General features: G+C 44.7%; 1 protein-coding gene across 3 annotated transcripts in view; it reads left to right on the top strand.

The window, feature by feature from the left end:
• ADGRD1 (adhesion G protein-coupled receptor D1) overlaps positions 1–5,959 on the top strand; it is a 305,590-nt gene extending 299,631 nt beyond the window's left edge. For all 3 annotated transcript variants that reach the window (XM_081174796.1, XM_081174797.1, XM_081174798.1), the window contains 2 exons: positions 45–137; positions 1,246–5,959. In XM_081174796.1, coding sequence (XP_081030922.1) covers positions 45–137; positions 1,246–1,341 — 189 coding nt within the window. In that variant the 3' untranslated portion in view covers positions 1,342–5,959. The remainder of the gene's footprint in view (positions 1–44; positions 138–1,245) is intronic.
• The last annotated feature ends 18,728 nt before the right edge of the window (positions 5,960–24,687 follow it).

Consider the following 24,687-nt stretch of genomic DNA (forward strand, 5'->3'; position numbering starts at 1 on the left):
TTAGGATTGAATCTTTCTGTTTTGTCTTTCTTCTCCCTGCCAAGGTTAGAGCTGCCTTTAAACACAAAACCAAGGTGTGGTCACTCACCAGCAGTTCGATCCGCAACATCAATGTGAAACCTTTCAACTCGGACATTGTAAGTATATTCCTAGAATTCCTAAGGCTTCATTATCCTACTGGACAGATGATTTGCCCAAACTATTCTTTCCACTGCACAATGGCACATATGCAACTGAAAAAGGACCTGAAAGAATAGCTGTGTTTGTCTTGCTATGCTGTTTGGTGAATAGTAAAGGTAAAGGGGCCCCTGACCATTAGGTCCAGTTGTGACCGACTCTGGGGTTGCGGTGCTCATCTCGCTTTACTGGCCGAGGGAGCCAGCGTACAGCTTCCGGGTCATGTGGCCAGCATGACTAAACCACTTCTGGCAAAACCAGAGCAGTGCACAGAAACACCTTTTACCTTCCCGCTGGAGCGGTACCTATTTATCTACTTGCACTTTGGCGTGCTTTCGAACTGCTAGGTTGGCAGGAGCAGGGACCGAGCAACGGGAGCTCACCCCATCGCAGGGATTCGAACAGCTGACCTTCTGATCAGCAAGCCCTAGGCTCTGTGGCCACAGTGCCACCCACGTCCCTGTTTGGTGAATACATAGCGCTATTAGTTTCACGGCAGATGTGCATACTTTTGTGGAAAGGATCCCTTGCAAAAAGGAGACTTGAGAACCACTGGACCTTCTGGTTAATAATAATAATAATAATAATAATAAAAATTTTATTTATATCCCGCCCTCCCCAGCCAAAGCCGGGCTCAGGGCAGCTAACAACAATAAAATAATACAACTGTTTGCCTTAGTTCCACCCTAAATTCCATATCTCTTTGCTCAGACAAGACTGCATTTTGGGAATCAGGAAAGGTACTTTTATAAAGCCTAGATAAAACTTGCAGGTATGTTTAATGTTATTTATTAACTACTCCCTTTGATGATGTGAATTCTGAGGCAGGGATAGGGAACCTGTGGCCCCCAGAGGTTGTTGGACTCCAACTCCCATCAGCATCAGCTGCCATGACCAGTGGACAGGGATGATGGGAACTGCAGTCCAACAACATCTAGACATGGGTTGCTGCCTGAGGAAAAACCAGTGGGTTCAAGTTTACTTCTCTGGGAGTCAGTGGTAGTTTGTCTGAAGCAGGAAATGTTCTTACACAATTTTCTTCCTTTCTCTCCCTCCTTCCCACTCCAGATAACTGGGAACAGGCCAGGAACAACCCCCACTAAACTCAACACTTGGGACAAGAGTACCAATTCAGCAAACAAGATTGATCTCTCAGCAGTTTGACGGCAAACCCTAACGACCCTCCTCTCTGATATCCAAACCGTATCCTCAGGATCTTTGACATGCTGCCTGCCTGTCCAGTATTTTCTCAGAATTTGTGCCAGTAGGAACCACTCCTTTAACCACCACCTGCTAAATTGGGGAGATAATTTCCCATGCTGCGCTGGGATTAAGTCAGTCCTTCCAGCTTCTGTTAGCATTGCATACTGCCTGCCACTCGTCCATTAGGAATAGCTATGGAATAGCTAGTGACAAAATACACTGGATGGTCTTGTAAACAGCAGCAGAGACACTAAGTGTGGGGAAATGGATTGCACTCCCTCAGTAATGGGACTTCGGACGTTTAATGGCACCTCAGGAACGATGATCATGACATGCTTTTCCGCCTTGCAAAGCAAATGTGTGTTTTTGTGTGTAGCATTATTAAAACCACGCCATTCCTGTCTAGTGCTACAACCCCAATTTGCATTAAATAATATGAGCAGTCCAATTACCCAGGAGAAGCATTGCCAGAGAACACCCAGCCCACAGACATTTCACCTGGAAGTGGCATGGAAGTCAAAGACAGAAGGGGCAATAGAGTCAGGATCAAACAGTGTATCATGTGGCACATTGGCCTTGGGACCAACAATGATGGCAGATGTTGAGTGTGCATGGCCTATACATCTGTTTGGGCTTTGCCACGGTAAGTTCCAATGACTGTTTTGTCCACCTGCAGGGTTATTTTATTGGAGTGCTGTCTGCATCAGCCAAAACACCCTTTGGTATGAGTCAGGTGCCTGCAGTCTTTCAGATGAGAATCAACGACTGTCTGCTAAATAGATTTTGCGGACAGAATTAACCTGTATGCTTTTGGGAATCATAACAGAGCTGACTCTTGGGTTTATCTGTCTTCTTTGCCCGGCAGCATCGGATGCTGAATGCCAAACAGGAGCACCCTCTCCCCACAAAGAAATGCAAAACAAAACGAAAACGCTTTCATACAAACCAGCAACAACAAGAAGAAAAATTACTGTGAAGTTGTCAGCCGGACTGCAGCTGGGATTGTGTTATTACCCACAGATGTTGTTATTTTATTTTATTTCATCTCCTGATAAACAAACCTTTAGTCTTTCCAGCAGTGCAGTGATGCAATGTCTTTTGAAGGGGAAAGCAACACCTGTTTTAATTCTATAAATGTATTTTTTTGCCTTTATTGGCTTTGCTACTCGTGTTTATTTTCTGATACAGTTCCAGGAATTGCATAGACTCAGTTCAAGCCACCTTTGCAGCTGGAAGGGCTGGCAGATGGCTTTCTTAAACAGGCCAGCGCAAGGGGTTCTCACCACCTTTGCCCGCTTGCCCAGCACTCTTCCTTGCAGTGAGAGGTGGCTGGGAAACTGCCTACATTGTTGCCACAACAGCTAGAAATCCCGTTTAAGTTCAGGGCTTATCCACACTTGCCTTTCCAGGCACAGTCCACACGTTAAAATTCTGTGCCTGGGTATCTTTTGTTGTTGTGGTTCCAGAGCTCTCCCTGCGAAAAACCAGTCTTTAAAGCTGAATCAGACCAAACAGCAATCCGTGGACAACCCAAATTGTTGTGCTTCGGCTTTAAAGAGTGGGTTTTTGCAAAGAAAGCATGGGGGGGGGGCGAGTGTGGACCTGTGCCTGGAAAAAGTGGAGCAAAAGAGAAGTGTGGGTAAGTGCTCAGTAAATAATAATAATAATTTTTTAAAAATCAATTATATTAATGTAAATTCACCCCCCTGCTCCCAAGTATAAACTGAACTTTTTAACAGCCTTGGTGGTGGTGCAGGCCTTCTCCTGGCTGCTTTGCCCAGATTGCCTTGCTCTGAGGAAGAATCCCCTTGGATCATTCTCAGAGTGAGGAATAACAGGAGAAGGGTGGAGAAACCATCAGCGGGGCAGAGCTGCAGCTTTCAGCTTTTATCTTTTTTGCTCTTCATGCCTGCAACATGGGAGGAGGCAGAGGTGATCTTGATTCAAGTGCAGGATCTCATCAGATCCAGAGGACGGGAGGCATGTTTTATTTATTTATTTATTTCACAAGCTTTCTACACCACGTGACTGTAAAACAAAACGAACAAACCCTCCAAGTGGTTTGCAGAAAGGATAAAACAATAAAATCATTGGCTAAAAAACAATTGAAGGAGCTATCTGAAACATTCTTTTGAGCTGGAAAGAGAATGGCAACCCAAGCAGAGCAGAACAGGACCAGCGAAGAATGAGGCAACCAATGGAGCGAGCTGCTTGACATAGTTGCTTCATTCTGCCTCCTGATTGGTCTAGCCCTGGGTATTATTTTTTTAAAAAAAATGAATGGGGGATGCTTGAGACTAGAGTTCAGCAGTAGAGCATCTGCTTTGCATGCAGAAGGTCTCAGCTTCAGTCCCTGACATCTCCCACTATGGCAGGGAAAGGCTCCTGTCTGAAACCTTGGAGAGTGGTTGCCATTCTATGTAGATGACATTCACCCAGACTGGCCACTAGAAAACACACTGAGATAATTGGTTTGAATGGGTATAAGCCAGCTTCCTGTCTACCTGTGAATCACACATCTATGGAAGAACTCTAGGTGCACTCCCATCTGGTAAAGGATGGTGGTGAGCAGGGCCGACCTATCCATGAGTCAAGGTGAAGTGACCACCTCAGGCAGTGGGATCCACAGGGGCAACAGATCTGGCCTCCAAGGAATGCACTCCCCACTGCTTCTGCCGCGGTGGCAGTGATGGCTGTGGTGCACTCCTTGGAGGTTGGATCTCCTGCCTTCTTGACAGCCCATCCCTAATTCTGCTGTTACAATGACCTCTTGATGAATAGGAGGTGCTGCTGGACGCCTTCCACCCCAGAGGAGAAATGGCTGGGGTTTCCCCCTGGGCTCTGCATCTGCCTGGTTGTTCCTGACAAAAAAGCATTCTAATTCAGTGATATAATAATAATAATAATAATAATAATAATAATAATAATAATAATAATACAGTCATACCTTGGGTTGAAGTAGCTTCTGGATGACTATTTTCAGGTTGCACTCCACGGTGACCTGGAAGTAACGGAGCGCGTTATTTCTGAGTTTTGCCACTCGCGCATGTGTGGAAGCAGCGAAACATGACCCGTGCATGTGCAGATGCGCAGTCGCATCTTACGTTCGCTTCAGGATGCGAACGGGGCTCTGGAACGGATCCCATTCGCATCCAGAGGTACCACTGTAATAATAATAACATCCATACTACTAATTATAATATCCATACACTGCCCATCTGGTGGGTTGCCCCAGCCTCTCTGGCTGGCTTCCAACATATATAAAACACTGAACATTAAAAACTTCCCTAAACAGGGCTGCCTTCATAGGTCTTCTTAAAGTTGTATAGTTCTTTATCTCTTTGACATCTGATGGGAGCACGTTCCACAGGGTAGGCGCCACTGCCGAAAAGGCGTTCTGCCTGGTTCTCGCAGTGAGGGAACCACCAGAAGGCCCTCGGAGCTGGACCTCAGTGTCTGGGCTGAACGACGGGGGTGGAGATACTCTTTCAGGTCCATAATGTTGTTGCAGGCATGATGTGCTGTGGTTGGCTCTGAAAAGGAAGGGAAAGCGGATATTTCGCAGAAGAGTGGAGTCGGGGTGGAATCTGCAAGCCAGTGCAATGGTCCTGGGCTCCCAACAATGGGAAATTGTGGCTGTTATGTCTGTACCAATTTATGCTTGTTTTATTTATGACCGCATGGTGAAGTTAAGTAACTCAATTTCCATGCTTTGCATGTATATATTTAACAACATCTTTTTTTAATGTGTGGTGGTTTTTGGAGCTAGAAAACACTGTATTAAGAACTGTTTTTTTGAAAACCATTTTTAAAAAATCTTCTTTTCTTTGATCAGACACACTTTCTGATCAGACACACAGGGTAGTGTGTATGTGTGCATGTCATGGAAGCTGGGCCATATGGGCAAATAGGAGCCCATCCCCACCAACATTATTCCTCTCCTGCCTGTCTTCTCACTTAGAACCACTGCCTGTTAGCTTCTTCCTCCTTCGTCTGTGTTGTCCTTGCTGAGAGGAGAATGGAGACAAAACTAGAATTAGTTGACTGCACCTTTGATGGGTTCTAACGACACCTGCCATTGACTCTGGCTCTGCCTTCCTCCTTAGCAATCCCAATGGGCACCAGCCACCTCTGTGGGCATGGCACATAAGCACTGAAAATGAGTAAGCCATAAATGTTGCTTTTGCATCCTTTTCTGTTCTTCATGCTGGACCTTGTGCATTTTCTCACTGCTTTGCAGAGTGCAATAAATGTACCAAAGAAGGAACGCGCTAACAAATCTCTTCCTCCTCCTCTTCTTCCACAGCCCTTTTCTAAAGTATGAAAGTCTTGCCATTTATTTATGGGCTCTATAATGTGGCTTTTGTGATACGTCTTCAAGACAGCGCTGTGTTGTCAACAATATGGAACCTTAATTGAATGAGATGTGAGTTAAAAATAGATTATGTAGCAGCAATGATGACTTTGCCTCTAAAGTAATAAAATGGTTGATATGACTGCTCCCCCTGCTGCCTCTCAAAATGAAAAAACAACAACAACACCAACTTTCAATTTCTTAATAAAGATGAATGTGAGCTTGCTCATATTTTTCTCCCTGTCATTGTAGATTATAAGAGCATGGCAGGGGTTGAGGGGTGTGTGTGTTGTAGCTCTATGAACATCAACACTTGGGACAGGAAGCAAAGGATTCAGCCACTAGGGATCAAATAAGAGTTTTAGTACAAGGCGCAGCCCAGGCAATCTGAACATCTATACCCTTTTTCATTCTCTTCTGAGCAAATCTTGGTGGCAGGAAGACAGAAACATGCCAGTGGTGCAATGAAGCCGGAAGTAAAAGTGGGCACAACAATGGAATGCAATTTTTACCCTTTTACAATACAGTGGTACCTCGGGTTAAGTACTTAATTCGTTCCGGAGGTCCGTTCTTAACCTGAAACTGTTCTTAACCTGAAGCACCACTTTAGCTAATGGGGCCTCCCACTGCTGTCGCACCACCGGAGCACAATTTCTGTTCTCATCCTGAAACAAAGTTCTCAACCCGAGGTACTATTTCTGGGTTAGTGGAGTTTGTAACCTGAAGCGTATGTAACCTGAAGCGTATGTAACCCGAGGTACCACTGTAGACTAGTTTCTACATGCACTAGTCACACAGCCTTCTATTTCCTCCATCAGGGGCTACACCAAATTTAGCATAGCTGCCTTGAGTGCATGAACGAAAAGTATGATGTAGACACTGGGTTTTTCAGTGGATGAGCTGAACCCATACTGCCCCCTATCTTGCCAGAAGAAGCCATAGCACTGGCAATGTGCAACTATATGCATCATGTTGTTATCAAATGCATAAATACGGAACCAAGTCCTTACTGAGTACAAGACCAACAATATGATGCTGATGTTGGGTACTCCAGTGCAACATTGCATCTATTTCATCAGGTAACTGTGTTCTGGTTAGATGGGTTGGGCATCCTATCTCCTCCAAAAACCAACCAGCAGACATGCCTTAAGTTTCCCTACTCAGATGAGCTGTCCTTACAATGGAAAGCTGATAACAGATGGCCCATTAAGGGTGAGATCAAATTATAGGACACAATTTTCTAGCGTGACATCCGGAGATTGCTTAGGGAATAAAGTTCTTTTCCCCACAACCAGGGAGCCTGTTTGTCAAGGCAGCTGTTCAGAGACCACTTCTTGTAAAGGAGACAATTAGCCAGGTGGTCAAATGACCATTAGCTGCCTGTATGTCATGTCGGGTTAGAGCATTGCCTTCTGTGGAAGAGCAAGCAGAGGAAATGGTTCTCTGCCAGAGATTCTGGCTTTCATCCCAGGTGCTCCTATGACCCCCATTGTCATAATATTTGATTACCTCACAAGTATTAGTTTAACACTAAGGAAAGAGTCAAATCAAGACTTCAGGATGCAAAGAAATTGACACTGAATATCAGCCAAAAGTGAAGTTTGAGGTGAAGTTATGTCAGAGATGATCCTTAGGCAGCCATAAGCACAAGCTAGCAGTCAGGAGTCGGTCAATAAGTTAGAAGTCAGATGTTTAAAGACATTTTGTTTCCTAGGCCAAATCTCAGGGGTGTATCCAACATTCTCTGTCTGTTATGGGTGAGTTTTGATGTCGCACAAGAGAGGAGTCTGTCACAATTGCTCTAGCAGAACCTCATTGTGCAATCTATCGTGCAACGAGGTTATGAGGAACATGCCCATGTATTCTCTTGCACAAAAACACACCACTGATGCAAAACATTTTGCCAGCAGAACAAGTACACGGCTAAGTGACTTTAACTTAGTGCTCTACTGGATACACTCTTCTCCCTGCCTGGTTTCAGACAGCATGGCAAATGGCCAGGTAGGGGCAACATCTGGGGGGGGGGGGAGGCAGGGGGCAGAGGACCCCCCCAAAAAAAAATCGAGGAGGGAGCTGGGGCTCCTCAACATTCTACAATGACCCTGCTGCTCCAAAAATGACCTCCCCAAACTGAATGGGCGATAAAATGGCAAATGCAATTAAATGTAAGCAAGTGTAAAGTGAGGTATGGCAGGGCAAAGGGGGGGGGGGAGAGATTTCATGTGTATGCTCACAGGGTCTGAACTGGAGGTGACTGACCAGGAGCCAGGCTTTGGAATCATAGTGGGTAGCTCAATCAGATGTTGATCCAGCATGAGGCAGCTGTGAGGCAGACAGATTCCATGCTAGGGGTCATTAAGAATGGAACTGAAGATAAAACCACCAGTATCATAATGTTGCTGCGCATCTCTATGGTGCAATCACATTAGGAGTACAGTGGAGCCTTGCAAGACGAAAAGAATCCGTTCTGTGATTCTCTTCGTCTAGCGGTTTTTTCGTCTTGCAAAGCAAGCCCATTGAAGGATTAGTGGATTAGCGCTATTAGCGCTATTAGCGGCTTTTAGCGGCTTTTAGCGGCTTATCTGCTGATCGGATCAGCTGATAAGCAGCTTAGCGGCTTAGAAAAAGGGGGGGAAAGGGAAAAAACCAGCAGGAACTCGCAAGACATTGTCGTCTTGCGAAGCAAGCCCATAGGAAATTCGTTTTGCGAAGCACCTCCAAAACGGAAAACTCTTTCGTCTAAGCGAGTTTTCCGTCTTGCGAGGCATTCGTCTTGCGGGGCACCACTGTACTGGGTACAGTTCTAGTTGCCTCAACTCAAAAAGGCCATTGCAGGGTTGGAAAAGGTTCGAAAAAGTACAACAGTCATGATCAATGGGATGCAGCAACTTGCCAAGAGGAATGGTTGCGGCATTTGGGACTCCCCCCCCCCTTCCATAATCTTTATTGGTTTAGATTAAAAACATAGATACATAACAACGTTTAGTACAGAAACAGAAAAAGGAAAGAGAAGAAAGAAAAGGGACAAAGAGATATAAGGCATTATACAGTTCTCCTACGTAAATACAATAACATGTTAACACTTACATTCATACAAATACAAACTCACAAAAAGAACAGAAAAGGTTTATAGAAATAAACTAAAAAAGACTTCCAGATATTCTCATTTCCTATATCTATTCTTTCCTTTGTACCTCACAGTCTCGTATTACGCTAGTTTATCTTCATGGGTCCACACAGAACGTCATTTACACTTTTTATTTTGCAAGAATCACTCTAATTCTGCCAAGAGATTCTTGTTCATACAATAGTTTTTAAAATATTCTTTAAATATTCCCCATTACTTATAGATTCTCTGTTTCAGATGACTTCTTACTCTCCCTGTCATCTTGACCAGCAGGAGGTATTCAACCATTAGGGCTCACCACTCTGCTATTGTAGGTATTGTTTCGTTCTTGCATTTGGGACTTTTTATTCCCCCCCACCCACCCACCCCCAAAATACTGGTTTTCTCTTGTAACACACAGACAAAAACACAAAAGAAAAACATTACATTTGACACAACATAAAAACTTAACAACAATAAAAACACACAAAATAAAAGAAGAATTTTTCCTTCTTATTCCCTGGTGTATTTACATTGCTAAAAGACTTCCTCGACACCCTCCAATCTGGATTTCATCGTATCACATATTTAGCAGTTCCCAGTTTCATATTTATAACATCAGTATCTTCTTTCATTACAAACTTCTTAACCTTACTTCCAATTGTAATCCATAATAATCTTTATTATTAATCTTTTTCTATCCCTCAGCCTAATCTGTTACTTCTAGGAATTTCTTAATTATCTTATATTACAATATCTCGCTAAATATTCTTTAAATTTCTTCTAGTCTTCTTGTGTTTCCTCCTCTTTCTGGTCACGGATTCTTCCAGTCAGGTCAGCCAGCTCTGAAAAATTGGGGACTTTTTAGTATATAGGAAAAGGGAGTAAGTGGTGACATGATAGAAGTTTATAAAATTATGCACTCTATGCAGAAAGTGGACAGGGAAAAGTTTTTCTCTCTGTGTCATAGCACTAGACCTCATGGACCTCCTATAAAACTGAATATTGGAAGGTTCAGGTCAGATAAAAGAAAGTTCTTCTTCATGGAACTTGCTTCTACCAGAGATGGTGATGGCCCCCAACTTGGATGGCTTTGAAACAGGATTAGACAAATTAAAGGAGGATCAAGCTATCAACAGCCACTAGCTATGATAGCCATGGTCTACATCCACTGTCATAGGCATTATGCCTCTGAATAACAGCGGCTAAGAATCACAGGTGGGCAGAGTGACGCTGTCCAGCTTGCAGGCTACGCAGAGGACACTGTGAGAATGGGATGCTGGTATGATCCGGCAGGCGCTTCTTCGCTCTTAATAATTGCCGGAAGGTATTTCCTACTCAGCTATCACTGCAAAGCAATTCTCCCTCACCACAGGCAAGTAGCTAAGTGGAATTGCACACCCCCAGCTGTCCATGAAGCAGTTGAGGAGAGTCATTTGCCATCACATCTTGGGAGATTCCCTCACCTCTCATTCCCCGAGATTATTTTGAATGAGGAACAAAATCAATCCAGATGAGAAATGCCTCTTGAGTGAAATACCTCAGCAAGTGGCTGAAATAACCATCTCTCACATACAGCTGTCTTGCAGCTCCAAGGTTAAAGATGGATCTGGAACAATTGATGTCCCACTAACTCACTTCCCACCACTGTGTTCATTGCAAGAATGAGCATAAAGTGATTATATCATTGGTAGTTTTAATGAAAACTTTATTATTTAAGTGACAAAAATGGCTCAGCAGGGACTGAGATATAAACTTCTGTTCCATGTTAATATCAAAAAGGTATATTTTCTTCCCATTTTTGGAAAGTTGCTTTCTTTTCAATGGATCTTTTGTTCTTCTGGACATTACAATCACATTATGACAGTATCTCTCATTTAAAGCATATTTCCCTATAAGGTATTTTTTTATTACGTCCGCAGTTTTTCTTGGAAGGCCCACCGCTGTTTACACCATGGGTGGTTATTGCAAAGTAATTGCCCCCATTCAGCTAATTTTCTTCTTCAATGCCTGGAATTGGGGCAACGCTCTCTGTCTTGTCAGCTACAATGCTAACTATGCCACAAGCACTGGTAGATTTAATGGGCACAAATGTGACTCATAGCAATTTTGTTTGCTTTTGTTTTTGCCAAGGGATCCTTATAAACTGTGGCTTAGCTCTGATGTACTTTGCTAGGCTAAGAAATATGGATTGCAGCAAACATGCCTTGCCTGCCTCCCTGCCCTTAAACTGGGATGAGAAACCTCAGGCCCCATGGGACAAGTGTGGACTTCTGGACACTCTCTCCTTTCCCTCTCCCTCTTCCTCTCCCTCCCTCTCTCTCTCTGGCCCTTGCAACTCTCTTCAGGTGACATCAGTTACCCTTACTTCACACCCTACTGCTTGGAACGTGTCCTTAAACTCTTATCATTGTCTCAGTTGCTCTATACATTTAAAGCAGTATCGTATCGCTTTAAACAAAGAATCCTGGGAAATGTAGTTTGTTATGGGTGCTGAGAATTGTTAAGAGACCCCTGTTCCCCTGGCAGTGCTATAATTCCCAAGGATCCCTGGGAAGAGAGATTGAGTGTTAAAACACTCCAGGAATTGTAGCTCTGTGAGGCGGAATGAGGATGTCCTAACAATTCCCAGCACCCTTAACAAACTACAGCTCCAAGGATTCTTTGTGGGTAGCTGTGACAGTTTAAAGTGGAATGATACTGCTTTCAATGCATAATGCAGGTGGGGCCACAGTGCTACTTGCTTGCATTAGAATAGAGAGGAGTGTCTGAGTGTATGTATAAACTAAACACAAGGTAAAAGTTAGGTTCAGTGCTCTGCCTATTTTTGCCTCTGGCCCTGCCCACCATTGTCCTTCACATCTGAAGGGAGGGAGTTCCACAGTGCGGGCACCACTACCAAGAAGGCCCTCTGTCTGGTTCCCTGTAACCTTACTTCTCGCAATGAGGGAACCGCCAGAAGGCCCTCGGCTTTGGATCTCAGTGTACACAGTCTCACATCCACCTGTCTTAGAGGGAAGTCCTAGCTAAGCGGTAGAACATCTATTTTTCATGCAGAAAGACACAGCTTCCTGTGTACCTGCTGTGAGGCATTTATGTGTTGCTGGCAGAAACAGAGGTGTTGACAGCAGGACTGGCCATTTGAGGTCCCCCTCCACCATCTGAATGTATCCCATAGTTCATGGCAGGCAGTGATGATGCTCAGAAAGCAAGACTGGTGCCCTTTCCTCCCTGAAGCTGAAAGCACTTGATCACATGAGGCAGCCCACTCCTACTACTATTACTACTAGCAGTAGTAACACTACTAGTAGTATGAAGAGGGCTCTTTTTGTAAAGAAGGAGACAGCAGACAGCAGTTTGCCATGGTAATCTCATAGAGTCGAGACCCCAGTGTAATGTGCTCCAAACTCCTGTAATGCCGGAATCACAACTAAACACTATGGAATCATACAAGCAAAAGAGTTGGAAGGAATCGCCATTGTGTGAAACTGTAGGGAGTGTCAGCTTATTAGATGTAGACACTGAGGAGCAAATTGTGGAGAAATTCTCTCATTTCATTCTGCAGGTATTTTGGATGACAACTCCCATAATACATAACCACTGGCTGGAGTTGGTTGGAGTTGCCCTCCAAAACATCTCAAGAACACCAGGTTGGGGAACACGTGACGCTGCCAACAGACAGTTGTTAATATTGGAACAGAAGTCATGGAGTGAGGGGGCAGTGCAAGGAGTCCTGGGGAAAGGCTGATGAATATATCAAGCCAATTCTGAATTGAGTGGAGAGGAATTTGCCCATCACTGCACAGAACCCCCTAGAGAGAGCACTCGGCCATGCAACCCCATCTGCCTCCAATCTGTAATGGTACAGCCCAGGGACAGTTTTTAATCACACAATAAGCAATTTGACGAAATGAGTCTCCCCCAAAATGGTGTCTCCAGATACTTTGGACTGCAGCTCCCATCCTCATTGGGGCTGGTGGGAGCTGCAATGCAAAACATCCAGTGAGCACAAGGTTGGGGAATGCAGGTACAACTGGAACCCAAGAGAAAACCCAGTACTCAGGACTTTATGAAGATAAAAGTGATTTAGCCCAGTGGTGAATCGTGGTCTTAGAAGTTTCTATTTAATTGAGACAGACCTTTGCTCCCCAGATGACAGTTCTCCTAGGAAGACCATCCCTTGGTGTCTAATCAAGATCAATTATTAAAGCATGTTTAAAATATTCATTTGGCTTGGCAGGTTCAGGGAATGGCAGGACATTCTGCATCTTTATTTAATGCTCTCCTTTTTTGGTCTCTTTGACATGTGTGTCAATTCCCATAAAAAGTACCCTTGGCACTGGCAACGTTGCTTCCATCTCAAAGTTAGCCAACTGCAGAATTGGCTGAAATTCAAACTACCTGGCTAGAATGTGGGGTTGACAATGAACTGAAAGCAAAGTCATACAAAACAAGAGGCTGTGATGGCCACCAACTCTGATGGCTGCAAAAGAGGATTAGCCATCTGCCAGGGATTCTTTAGCTGCAATTTCTGCATTGCAGACTAGATGACTCTTGGAGTCCCTTCCAGTTCTACAAGTCCTAGTGTCCGCCTCTCCCTGACATTCTAGCTTACTACATGCAAGGATTGTTTTTATTTCATAGATCATTCAAGAAACTGTCCCCAACACCTGCAATCTGAAGTCTTTTGCGCTGTGCATTATGGCATTTTCCACTTCATTGGGCCCATTAATTTCCTACCCAGCATGACAAACATCACCTGTCACCATGAGCTGACACATTCCTAAGATATATCCCTAGATAAAATTAATGAGGTGAAAAATCATTGGGTAATTTTTACTGTGTTAGAAGTAAGATGTGAATTAGCTCAGGAATGCATTTTTGTCTTTGGGATGTTTGAGTGATATTGTGTTATTGTTGCTTAATGTTGGAGGCTTTACTGAAGCATGGTTTGAGGTGCCCCTCTACAGAAGAGACCCTGTTGCTCAAGAGTTGGCTAAGAAAGAGTTGGCTAGTCACATTTTTTAAAGAAGAATTTTGCCCATGGACAGCATGATGGGAATGATGCTTGCAAAATGGGAGGACACACCAGAATCAGGATTGAACTGGGGACAGAGCATGCTGGAGAGAAAGGTTTGGAAGAGAGATCTTTATTCTTTCGTGGCAGAGTTAAGCACAATGGCAATTGCTCCAAGCACATTAAAACTTGATTAGATTTTACACCTGCCCTCATCCACTTTTAAACAAACATTCCCCACAAAAATACTTTGGCTAGAGTAAATCACAGACACTTAGGTTTCCAAATAAGTGAAGATTTCACTCACAGACTTTCCAAAAGTTATAGCAAACAAGTCTCCATCCGCTGGCAGTAAAACAAAGAAGAAAAAGGTTCCAAACAACTTAAAAAGAAAAGTACTTGGTTTCCTTACAAAAAGGATCATGCAATCTTGGGGTTAGCAAATACCTTTTGGAGAGATTCAGTTCACTTTTTTTATTGCAGTTGGGAGCCATTGGCTACATGGCTCCTTGCATGTTCCAGGAAGCACAAAGAGAAAAGGGGGGGGGGATGGAGAAGCAGAGGCTGCTGAGAGCCTGCAAAATCACATCTACTCTGATAATCTGAGCTCAGGTCCTCAGCTTAACCCTTTCGTGCACTGAGGTTTGAGTCAGTAACTATACAGTGGTACCTCAGGTTACAAACACCTCGGGTTACAACACTTCTGGTTACAGACTCCGCTAACCCGGAAGTAGCACCTCGGGTTAAGAACTTTACCTCAGGATGAAAACAGAAATCCCATGCCAGCAGCATGGCGGCAGCGGGAGACCCCATTAGCTAAAGTAGTACCTCAGGTTAAGAACGGTTTCAGGTTAAGAACGGATCTCCAGAACGAATTAAGTTTGTAACCAGAGGTACCAGTGTATATTACAACAGCTCTGATTAATCCTCAAGCAATGCAGGACACAGTTAACTGAACAAGCAGTGACATGGGACAGGGATTTCTCTGTGTTTTTGTTTAGTCGTTTAGTCGTGTCCGACTCTTCGTGACCCCATGGACCAGAGCACGCCAGGCACTTCTGTCCTCCACTGCCTCCCGCAGTTTGGTCAAACACATGCTGGTAGCTTTGAGAACACTATCCAGCCATCTCGTCCTCTGTCGTCCCCTTCTCCTTGTGCCCTCCATCTTTCCCAACATCAGGGTCTCTTCCAAGGAGTCTTCTCTTCTCATGAGGTGGCCAAAGTATTGGAGCTTCAGCTTTAGGAACTGTCCTTCCAGTGAGCGCTCAGGGCTGATTTCCTTCAGAATGGAGAGGTTTGATCTTCTTGCAGTCCATGGGACTCTCAAGAGTCTCCTCCAGCACCATAATTCAAAAGCATCAATTCTTTGGCAGTCAGCCTTTTTTATGGTCCAGCTCTCACTTCCATACATCACTACTGGGGAAACCACAGCTTTAAATATACGGACCTTTGTTGGCAAGGTGATGTCTCTGCTTTTTAAGATACTGGCTTTCTCTGTAGTAGCACCTTATTTATCGTATTCCCTCCCCTTGGAGATGAATGAAGCACCTTCATTAATTGGTCTTTAATGAAAATTAAGTTGCTTGGGGTTGGTTGAAACGGAAATGTTAAATTTGCTGCTGAAACACAAATTAACAATAAATAATAAAGAAGAATATCCATAAATGATTGGGGAGGGGAATAATTCCACAATGTTTTACCTAGTTCTTAATATATATATATGGATGAATGTTTTCCTGTGTCCTATAGCACACATGCAAAAGAAACTTATAAATAAATTACTAGGTTTTCTATCTTTCCTTACCCTCACTATATTAATTAGTTTAACCATATGAGTTATTCCCCAACCTTAAGAATCCAATCTAATATGGGGCTTCATGACCCCCCCCCCATTACCATTATATAAGCAGCTGTTAATAAATGGATCATGATTTCTTTTCTTTTTTATTAGTTTTTATTGGGGGGTTTTGTGTTACAAAGTAAACAGATAACATTGTCTGTTATGTCTAGGTCTTTCAAAAATAACTGGATAACTAAGAGGATGACTAATATGCCTTATTCTGTTGTAATGCCAATTTCATTTATTGCAGCAGTCCAAAATGCCATTATTTGGGGAAATATAGTTGTGTTGAATCATATGGCTCTATTGAAGCTTTATGATTAGTTTTATTGTTGTTGAATTGTGGATATTTTAAATAGCTTGGGATCCTGACAGATGAAGAATGAGTGAATGAACAAATGTATATAAAAAGATACTGAGAAGTGCAATAGCCTGAAGGAGTCATCCCTGGGCTTGGACAAACCTCATAATGGGAAGCCCTGAAATCAAGAGTGAGTGGAAAAGACCCACGTTGATCCATTTCAATATCTTGTTCCACTCTCAGGGGGAACGTGGAGATGGAAAATGAAGACTATTCCACAGTGTACAAGACAGTATAGGTGAGAGCATCTGGGAAAACTGTAAGGAAGGGCATAGTCATGGCAGGCAGAAGTTCCCAGGTTCAAATCCCTGGCAGGGCTGAGATAATAACAACAACAACAACAACAACAACAACAACAACAACAACAACAACAACAACAACAACAACAATTTATTTATACCCCGCCCATCTGGTTGGGTTTCCCCAGCCCCTCTGGGCAGCTTCCAAAAGAATATTACAATACAATAACCTATTAAACATTAAAAGCTTCCCTAAACAGGGCTGCCTTCAGATGTCTTCTAAAAGTCTGGTAGTTGTTTTTCTCTTTGACATCTGGTGGGAGGGCGTTCCACAGGGTGGGTGCCACCACTGAGAAGGCCCTCTGCCTGGTTCCCTGTAACTTGGCTTCTCATAGCAAGGGAACTGCCAGAAGGCCTTCAGCGTTGGACCTCAGTGTCTGGGCTGAATGATGGGGGTGGAGATGCCATTTAAGGCTTTAAGGGTCAGCACCAAGACTTTGAATTGTGCTCGGGAACATACCGGGAGCCAGTGAGAAAGAATCATGTCCTGAAACCCTGGAAAGCTTCTGCCACCGAGTGTAGAAAATGACTCCTCTCCACATCAAATGGAGGGTGCCATTTGCGTTTCTGTGCACAGCACCCCTGATCCTACGTGACTCCCGGCAGAATGCTCCTAGACCTCCTTGCCCAAGACATGAACCTTGAGGCTCCCGCCAAACCTCAGTTCAAATAACCAATCATGACTGGGGAGGTGGAGCCAGGAGAGCGGACCACAGGAAATGAACCCTGGTTGGACGACATCAGACATGGCCTCATGGAATGGTTGTTGAACTGTTAACATTTTTTTCAGATGTAGGTAGCCTTGCTGTCTCGAGTGGCGGTTTTAGGCCTTGGGCGGAATCTTTTAGTCTATCTTCCCTAAATGGAGGGAGTGGCGTGATGCGGTGACACACGCCCCCCTCCCCCGTGGCGGCAGTTCCCCTTTAAAGGGGCCGTGTTGAAGGGAGTCACTGGCCATACGCTGAAAGGTTGTCAATGCACTCCCCTGTGTTGCTGTGATGGCCTGGGATTCGGACTCGGAGGCTGAACCTGAGGAATCCCAGCCTGCACAGGAGTCCCCGACTCCAGAACCAGCTGAGCCGGGGCTGGGGCCTGAGCCTGAAGGGTCCTCACCTGTGCTGGATCCTCAGGTGCAGGCACCAGCTGAGTCTGCTCTGGCTCCAGAGGTGATGGAGGACCCATTGCCTGCAGGTGCTCCACTCTCAGCCCCGTCAGGGGAAGAGGAGGTTGCCTCTGGGTCCGGTAACCCTCCAGAATCTCCTGAGTTGCAGAGGCTCAGGGCAGAAAGGTGGAGGGAACTAAGTTCTTGCAGGAGGAGTGCTCGCCTCCAGGCCAGGAGAGGCGAGTCACCTGTGGACCAGGGCCGCCCCATGCCTCGGGGCAGATAAAAGCCAGTCAGCCCCAGTCCCAAGTTGTGGGAGCAACATTGTTGGTAGCCTGTTCCTGCCTGCACCCTGTCCTGCTCTTCTGCCAGAGTTCCTGACCTCACCCGACTCCCTGCCTTGGACCCCGCTTCACCTTTGACGGACAGCCTCCATAGCGCACCATCGACCTCGAACTGGACCCGGACCGCGCCGCACGGTTAACCCTCGGGACCAGCACAGTTGCAGAGAAATGGGGGAGGGGGCTCTCTGCTTAAACATACGTCTTCCAGAGCCAGCCCAATCCCCAGATAGATTGGTCAACCCTGATGTGCCCCAGATCCTCGGCCGGGGACTGGGAGGAATAAACGCCCAATGCCTAAGCCAAGGTCTTCCTACATCTGAAAGTTTAATAAAGTTGTGTCCAATTTTAATCCCATAATATGTTGTTAGATGTCATTATTCCACCCAGGTGTTGCCTGGGGTCAGGGGGGGGGGTCTCCGCCTGGACACGTAATGTGATCTCAATGGATCTCAGTATAAGGAAACTTTCTATGTCCCTATGAGCTGCAAACAAATTATTAGGGCTGCAACACTGATGGGTGACAAGTGAGCTTATCTAAGGGGCTGAAATGTCTTCCAATGCACTCCCCCCCCCCATTTTCTCTGTTCTTTGCTGCTCATCTTAGCAGCTGCTTTGACCACATTAGGTTTTTAGCATCTTCTTCCCTTGGCATACTGACCCTAGCCAATCAAGCAGCATATAGCCAACATGACGATCTTTTGAAGACAATGATAGCATTGTGCAGCCAGTTCAGAGTGAGGGCAACACTCCCTGACCTCACTCTGAATCGGCTGCAGAAAGCACTTTCACCCCACAACCTCCATGCGCAAAAGCAGTATACCCTGTGAGTATCAGGTGCCAGGCACAACCAAAGGCTCATCCACACTTAAGCTTGATCTGTATTTTGATCACATTCTGCATTGATTTCTTGTTGCGGGTCCGAGAGCTTTTTCGTTCTGCTGCTACATCCTGTTAAAATCTGGTGTTAACTGCTAAAACGGGTCTCCCAGTGACAGTCATCTCCTGAAAGATCCCTTTTGGATTCATTCTGTTCCATTTGATTTGTGGGATTATATTTCAGAAGCCAGAAATGAAGACGGGGGCTTGATATTCTGCCTTTGTAAGACCAGCTGTTAAATGCAGCGTTTAATATGCGGCACATCACCCGGCATCACTCTCCAAAACCAAACTGCAAGCATACCTTATTATTCCCCAAATCACTATATGGAAAACAATTCCACACACAACCTAATGAATAATAATATTGATGGGGTTTGATTAACACTAAGAGGCAGCAGCGGTGGGGAAAGCAGGTCAGAAAGAGGAAAGAGTCTACGCAGTAAGTGGCTGAAATACATTTCTTTCATTATTCATTAATTCCAACGGTGTAGGTAACCAGCGTGAAACAGCAGCTTTTCATAATGTCTCTGATTAGCTTATCTGCACAGGGCAAAGCATACACAAAAGCAGGTTTTCTATTTCCATAGGAGCTCTGGCAGGCAAAGGAGAAAATAGACTCTCTCCCCTGAAAGGGAGGCCAATTGTATCATGTGTCACGGGCCCAGCTGCCCAGTTTGAAGGCAGCAGGGAAAATAGCCAGGAACGGACGGATTGGCAAAAATGTTGCACCCTCATTAGTCACCGAGCTAAGAATTAAAATAAATGAAGAAGTTAAAAATAGGTGTGGTGTTTTGTTTTGTTTTTAAAAATCCTACATCAGTAACCTTTGACAAAACCCTTTCTGAAACAAAATGCATCTGAAGACAAACTGTTAAGAATATCTAGAAGCAGTGGCGGAGGAAGGGGGTGCGGTAGGTGCAGGCCACCCCGGGTGTCATCCCTGAGGTGGGGTGACATCGCCACCCCACATCCCTGGGACGCTCGTCCTGCTCCCGGGGTGGCTAGCCTCACCCCTGGGTGCACAGCCTAGATATTTAAGAATGTGATGTGATGGACTTCATGAACAAACACAAGAATGCAGAGGAAGGTGCCGTAGTGAGACAATTGGTTCATCTAGCTCAGACTTTCCTGCACTGGCTGGCAGCAGCTCTCCAGGATTTCAGACAGCGTCCTTCCCCAGCCCTAGCTGGATATTCCAGGGGTTGAATCTGAGGCCTCCTGCATAAAGATTGCCTGGAGTTACATATAGCTAGGGCATGGTTTGTTGGTCTACAGCACTCATCATCCTTGAGCATTGGGCCATGCTGGCCGGGGCTGATGGGAGTCGGAGTTTACCAACTAAAAGGTAAAGGGACCCCTGACCATAAGGTCCAGTCGTGACCAACTCTGGGGTTGCGGCGCTCATCTTGCTTTATTGGCCGAGGGAGCCGGCATTTGTCCGCAAGACAGCTTCTGGGTCATGTGGCCAGCATGACTAAGCCGCTTCTGGAGAACCAGAGCAGTGCACGGAAACATTGTTTACCTTCCTGCCGGAGCAGTACCTATTTATCTACTTGCACTTTGACATGCTTTCGAACTGCTAGGTTGGCAGGAGCAGGGACCGAGCAATGGGAGCTCACCCTGTCATGGGGATTCAAACCGCCGACCTTCTGATCAGCAAGTCCTAGGCTCTGTGGTTTAACCCACAGCGCCACCCACGTTCCTTACTAACTAATAATAATAATAATAATAATAATAATAATAATAATAATAATAATTTTTCAATTCATATCCTGCCCATCTGGCTGCATTTCCACAGCCACTCTGGGCAGCTTACAGCATATATAAAAACACAGCAAAACATCAAACTTTAAAAAAACAAAATATCCCATAGAAGCAACAAACAAATCAATAGAAACCAATCACAACAACAACAACAACAATAAAAACAAACAGTTTGCAGTTATACCTAAATTAAAATAACCACCAACCCCAACTAAACATTTAACCAACACCAACCCATCAAAAACGAAGCAGAGGAACCAAAATTAGAACCAGCTGGAAGAATAGGTTAACGGCAAGCGAAGGATGTCAACTGGACTGACATGCGTCTATGCGAGGAAATGATGATTATCTTATGTTTGGAACAGGAGCAGGAAACTTGATTTCAAGAAATTGTATTAAGTTAATTTAATTTGGTTTGATTTGTAATAATTTGGAAAAATAATTAAAATAATTTGGAAAAAAGAACTGTTTAAAACATTTTAAAACATTTTAGCCAGTTGCCCTAACCCAACAGTTGTTCCAGCAATGTCCCTGTGGCCTCCCAGGAGCCTCTTTTAGCTGTTCAAGGTGAGTCCGGGCCCCGCCCCTAGGCCAGGTAGAAATGGGCCATGCAGCAGGGAGAAGGTCTTCCTTCCAGCATTCGCAGCAGCATTGTGGCGGTGGTGAGGGTTCCAGGTTATAAAGGCCAGATTAGTGTGCTTGGATAGGATGGGAGAATCTGGATTCAACACACACACACATACCCCTTCGGCCTTGATGTTCACTGAATCAGTCAGGATCTCACAGGTTGGTGGCTGTTGTCGTTTTTAAAAAGTCAAGTAAGGGGGAACATGGTAGAGCCTGGCATCATCCAACGAACCTGAATATGCAACAACTCAAGAGGAACAATAGGAGACACTTCTTCATCTACAAACTGCGAAATTTGCTCCTCCAAAATGTAGTCATGGCCACCAACTTGGATGGTTTTAAAAGGGGAGTAGAGAAACAGTGGGTGGCACTGTGGTGTAAACCACTGAGCCTTGGGCTTGCCAAATGGAAGGTGGGCAGTTCGAATCCTTGTGACGGGGCGAGCTCCTGTTGCTCGGTCCCTGCTCCTGCCAACCTAGCAGTTTGAAAGCACGTCAAAGTGCAAGTAGAGAAATAGGTACCGCTCCAGCGGGAAGGTAAACGGTGTTTCTGTGAGCTGCTCTGGTTTTGCCAGAAGCGGCTTAGTCATGCTGGCCACAGGACCCGGAAAAACTGTCTGTGGACAAACACCGGCTCCCTTGACCAGTAAAGCGAGATGAGCGCCGCAACCTCAGAGTCGTTTGTGACTGGACTTAACTGTCAGGGGTCCTTTACCTTTACCTTATTAGAAAAATTCACAGAGGAGGAGACTGTTAATGGGTACTTGTCATAGAGGCTATGGGCTGCCTCTAGCAGCAGAGGTTGTGTGGAATACCAGTTGCAAGCCTTGTGCTCAGCGTTTTGAAACCCCCAAGTACAGTGCTTCCCAAATGCCCACCAGCAGTGCCTGCCAAGCGCACCTTTGTGTGCCCTATACCTGATGTCATACACGACCTGCAGAACAGTTGAGGGTAGCTTGACCAAACCAGCCTTGTAGGCGAAAAGGGGAGCCTGGTGGGCTGAATTAGACCTCTGAGCAAGAGGTTTCTCATCTCTGCTGCAGGTTTTGGCTCAGCCTACAGAGGTCACAAAACCCCACCTTGTTAGCTTTTCCCTTGCTGGCAAATTGTTCTGCCTTCATACTTTCTATAAGAATCTTCCTTCCTCTCTGCTGACCTCTTTATTAGAAATGGTTCAGGGCCACAAAGAGCGATTATCAATATATCTCAGCTACAGGAGGGAGAGAAAGCGTAGAAAACAATAATGAACATTTATGGAGCAACATAATCCAGTTATTGATTTCCAGGGCTTGCAGTCCTCTGGGGAGCTTTGCAAATCCACTCTGAGTTCTGAGCTTTGCGTTTGCACCTGCGATTTAAGCTGGAGGGGGAGAAAGAAACGTACACACATTCAGAATAAAACATATGTATAACCAACTCTCTGTTGGTTCTAATAGAATCAGAAGGAGTCATTTCCCAACACCAACACCATAGCTGTCACTCCTTATTTATGGTTTCAGACATTGGGGTGGGAATGGAAATTTGCTTGCCTAAAATGAATACATTTTTATTTATTTATTTCCACAGTGGTTCTTTCTTTCTTTCTTCATTTCTTTTTTTCTGCTTATTTATCTTTTACATGAGATATAGAAATAACTATACAGTGGTACCTCGGCTTAAGAACTTAATTCGTTCTGGAAGTCTGTTCTTAACCTGAAGCTCCACTTTAGCTAATGGGGCCTCCTGCTGCTGCTGCGCCACCACTGCACGATTTCTGTTCTCATCCTGAAGCAAAGTTCTTAACCTGAGGTAATATTTCTGGGTTAGCGGAGTCTGTAACCCGAGGTACCACTGTAGTTTGAATGTCACCCTACTATGAGATGTGAAATAAAAGTATCTTTCCATAATTTTCCATGAGTCACTAGTGGTCAGTAGCTAGGCTCTTTTGTATAACCATATGCAATAAAGTTGACCTGTGTTTTGCAAAGTGTCCTTGTTTATTCTTCATTCACCTAGTTTTCTGGTGAGTTTATCTATTCGTGTCATGTCCCAAATTTGATTCAGCCACATTTAATAAAGTCAATATTTAGAGTTATTCTGTTTCTGGCAATAGCCAAGGGAGCTGCTGTTATTATTTGCAATATAAGCTTTTTAGATGAAAATTCTTCATCATGCCCTTCAAATGTAGATAATAAATACATTTTGGGGTTGACATATACCTGTTGTTTAGTTATAGTACTTATTTGACAAACAACCTTTTCCCACAATAAACAGACTTTTGGATAAGTCCACCACATGTGGAAAAATAAAATGAATACATTGTTGTCCCACGCTTGTGATATCGGCTGCTCTTGTGGCCAACTATTTCTCTGAACAGGGTTTGTCAATGCTGCACCCCGCTGATGATGTACTGTGAGGATTTTCTGAATGGCAAAATGGTAAATGGTATGCAAAAGTGATGAATGGAACTTAAGGTGGGGAAAACCAAGGAAGCAAAATCAACAGGTTTGTCCATCCACAATGCATCCATCCTGAGATAAAAAAAGGAACCTAGGACAATAAGTAATTGCAATTAGGAGTGGGGAGATGTCTTGGTGGAATCATTCCATTGTGAATTTTAATGTATGGATTATTGTTGTTGTTGTTTAGTCGTTTAGTCGTGTCCGACTCTCCGTGACCCCATGGACCAGAGCACACCAGGCACTCCTGTCTTCCACTGCCTCCCGCAGTTTGGTCAAACTCATGTTCGTAGCTTTGAGAACACTGTCCAACCATCTCGTCCTCTGTCATCCCCTTCTCCTTGTGATCTTTCCCAACATCAGGGTCTTTTCCAGGGAGTCTTCTCTTCTCATGAGGTGGCCAAAGTATTGGAGCCTCAGCTTCACGATCTGTCCTTCCAGTGAGCACTCAAGGCTGATTTCCTTCAGAATGGAGAGGTTTGATCTTCTTGCAGTCCATGGGACTCTCGAGAGTCTCCTCCAGCACCATAATTCAAAAGCATCAATTCTTTGGCGATCAGCCTTCTTTATGGTCCAGCTCTCACTTCCATACATCACTACTGGGAAAACCATAGCTTTTATTATACGGGCCTTTGTTGGCAAGGTGATGTCTCTGCTTTTTAAGATGCTGTCTAGGTTTGTCATTGCTTTTCTCCCAAGAAGCAGGTTTATACTGGTTCTATACTTCCTCCAAGGAGCTAAAGGTGGCACACATTGCTTCCCCTCTCCTCATTTAATCCCCACAACAATCCTGTGTGGTAGGTTAGTCTGAGAGGCAGGGACTCACCCAAGATCACCCAGTGAGCCTCATGGGCTAAGTGGGGATTTGAACCCTGATCTGCCAGTTCCTAGAGCCCGACACCCTAGCCACACCAGCTCCCATAGATAGATGCAGAGCAGGACTTTGTCAGCATGGTTTTGTGTTTCTGGGCAAAAGGCCTGTAGCTCCGCAAGTCTTTGCCAGGTCTCCAGCTCCTGTTTATATTCACATTCCCAGATGGTTCTTTTGCTTCTGTATTTATATCCTAGTTTGATGGGAGCCATTTCTCACAATGGCAAGGCGAGGCTAACAATGACTCTTCCTTCTGCTTTTTGCCATCCACAGATGGTGGTTTTTTTACATACAGTAAAATCAATT

This window comes from Podarcis bocagei, assembly GCF_964188305.1.
Source record: "Podarcis bocagei genome assembly, chromosome: 16".
Classification (NCBI taxonomy): domain Eukaryota; kingdom Metazoa; phylum Chordata; class Lepidosauria; order Squamata; family Lacertidae; genus Podarcis; species Podarcis bocagei.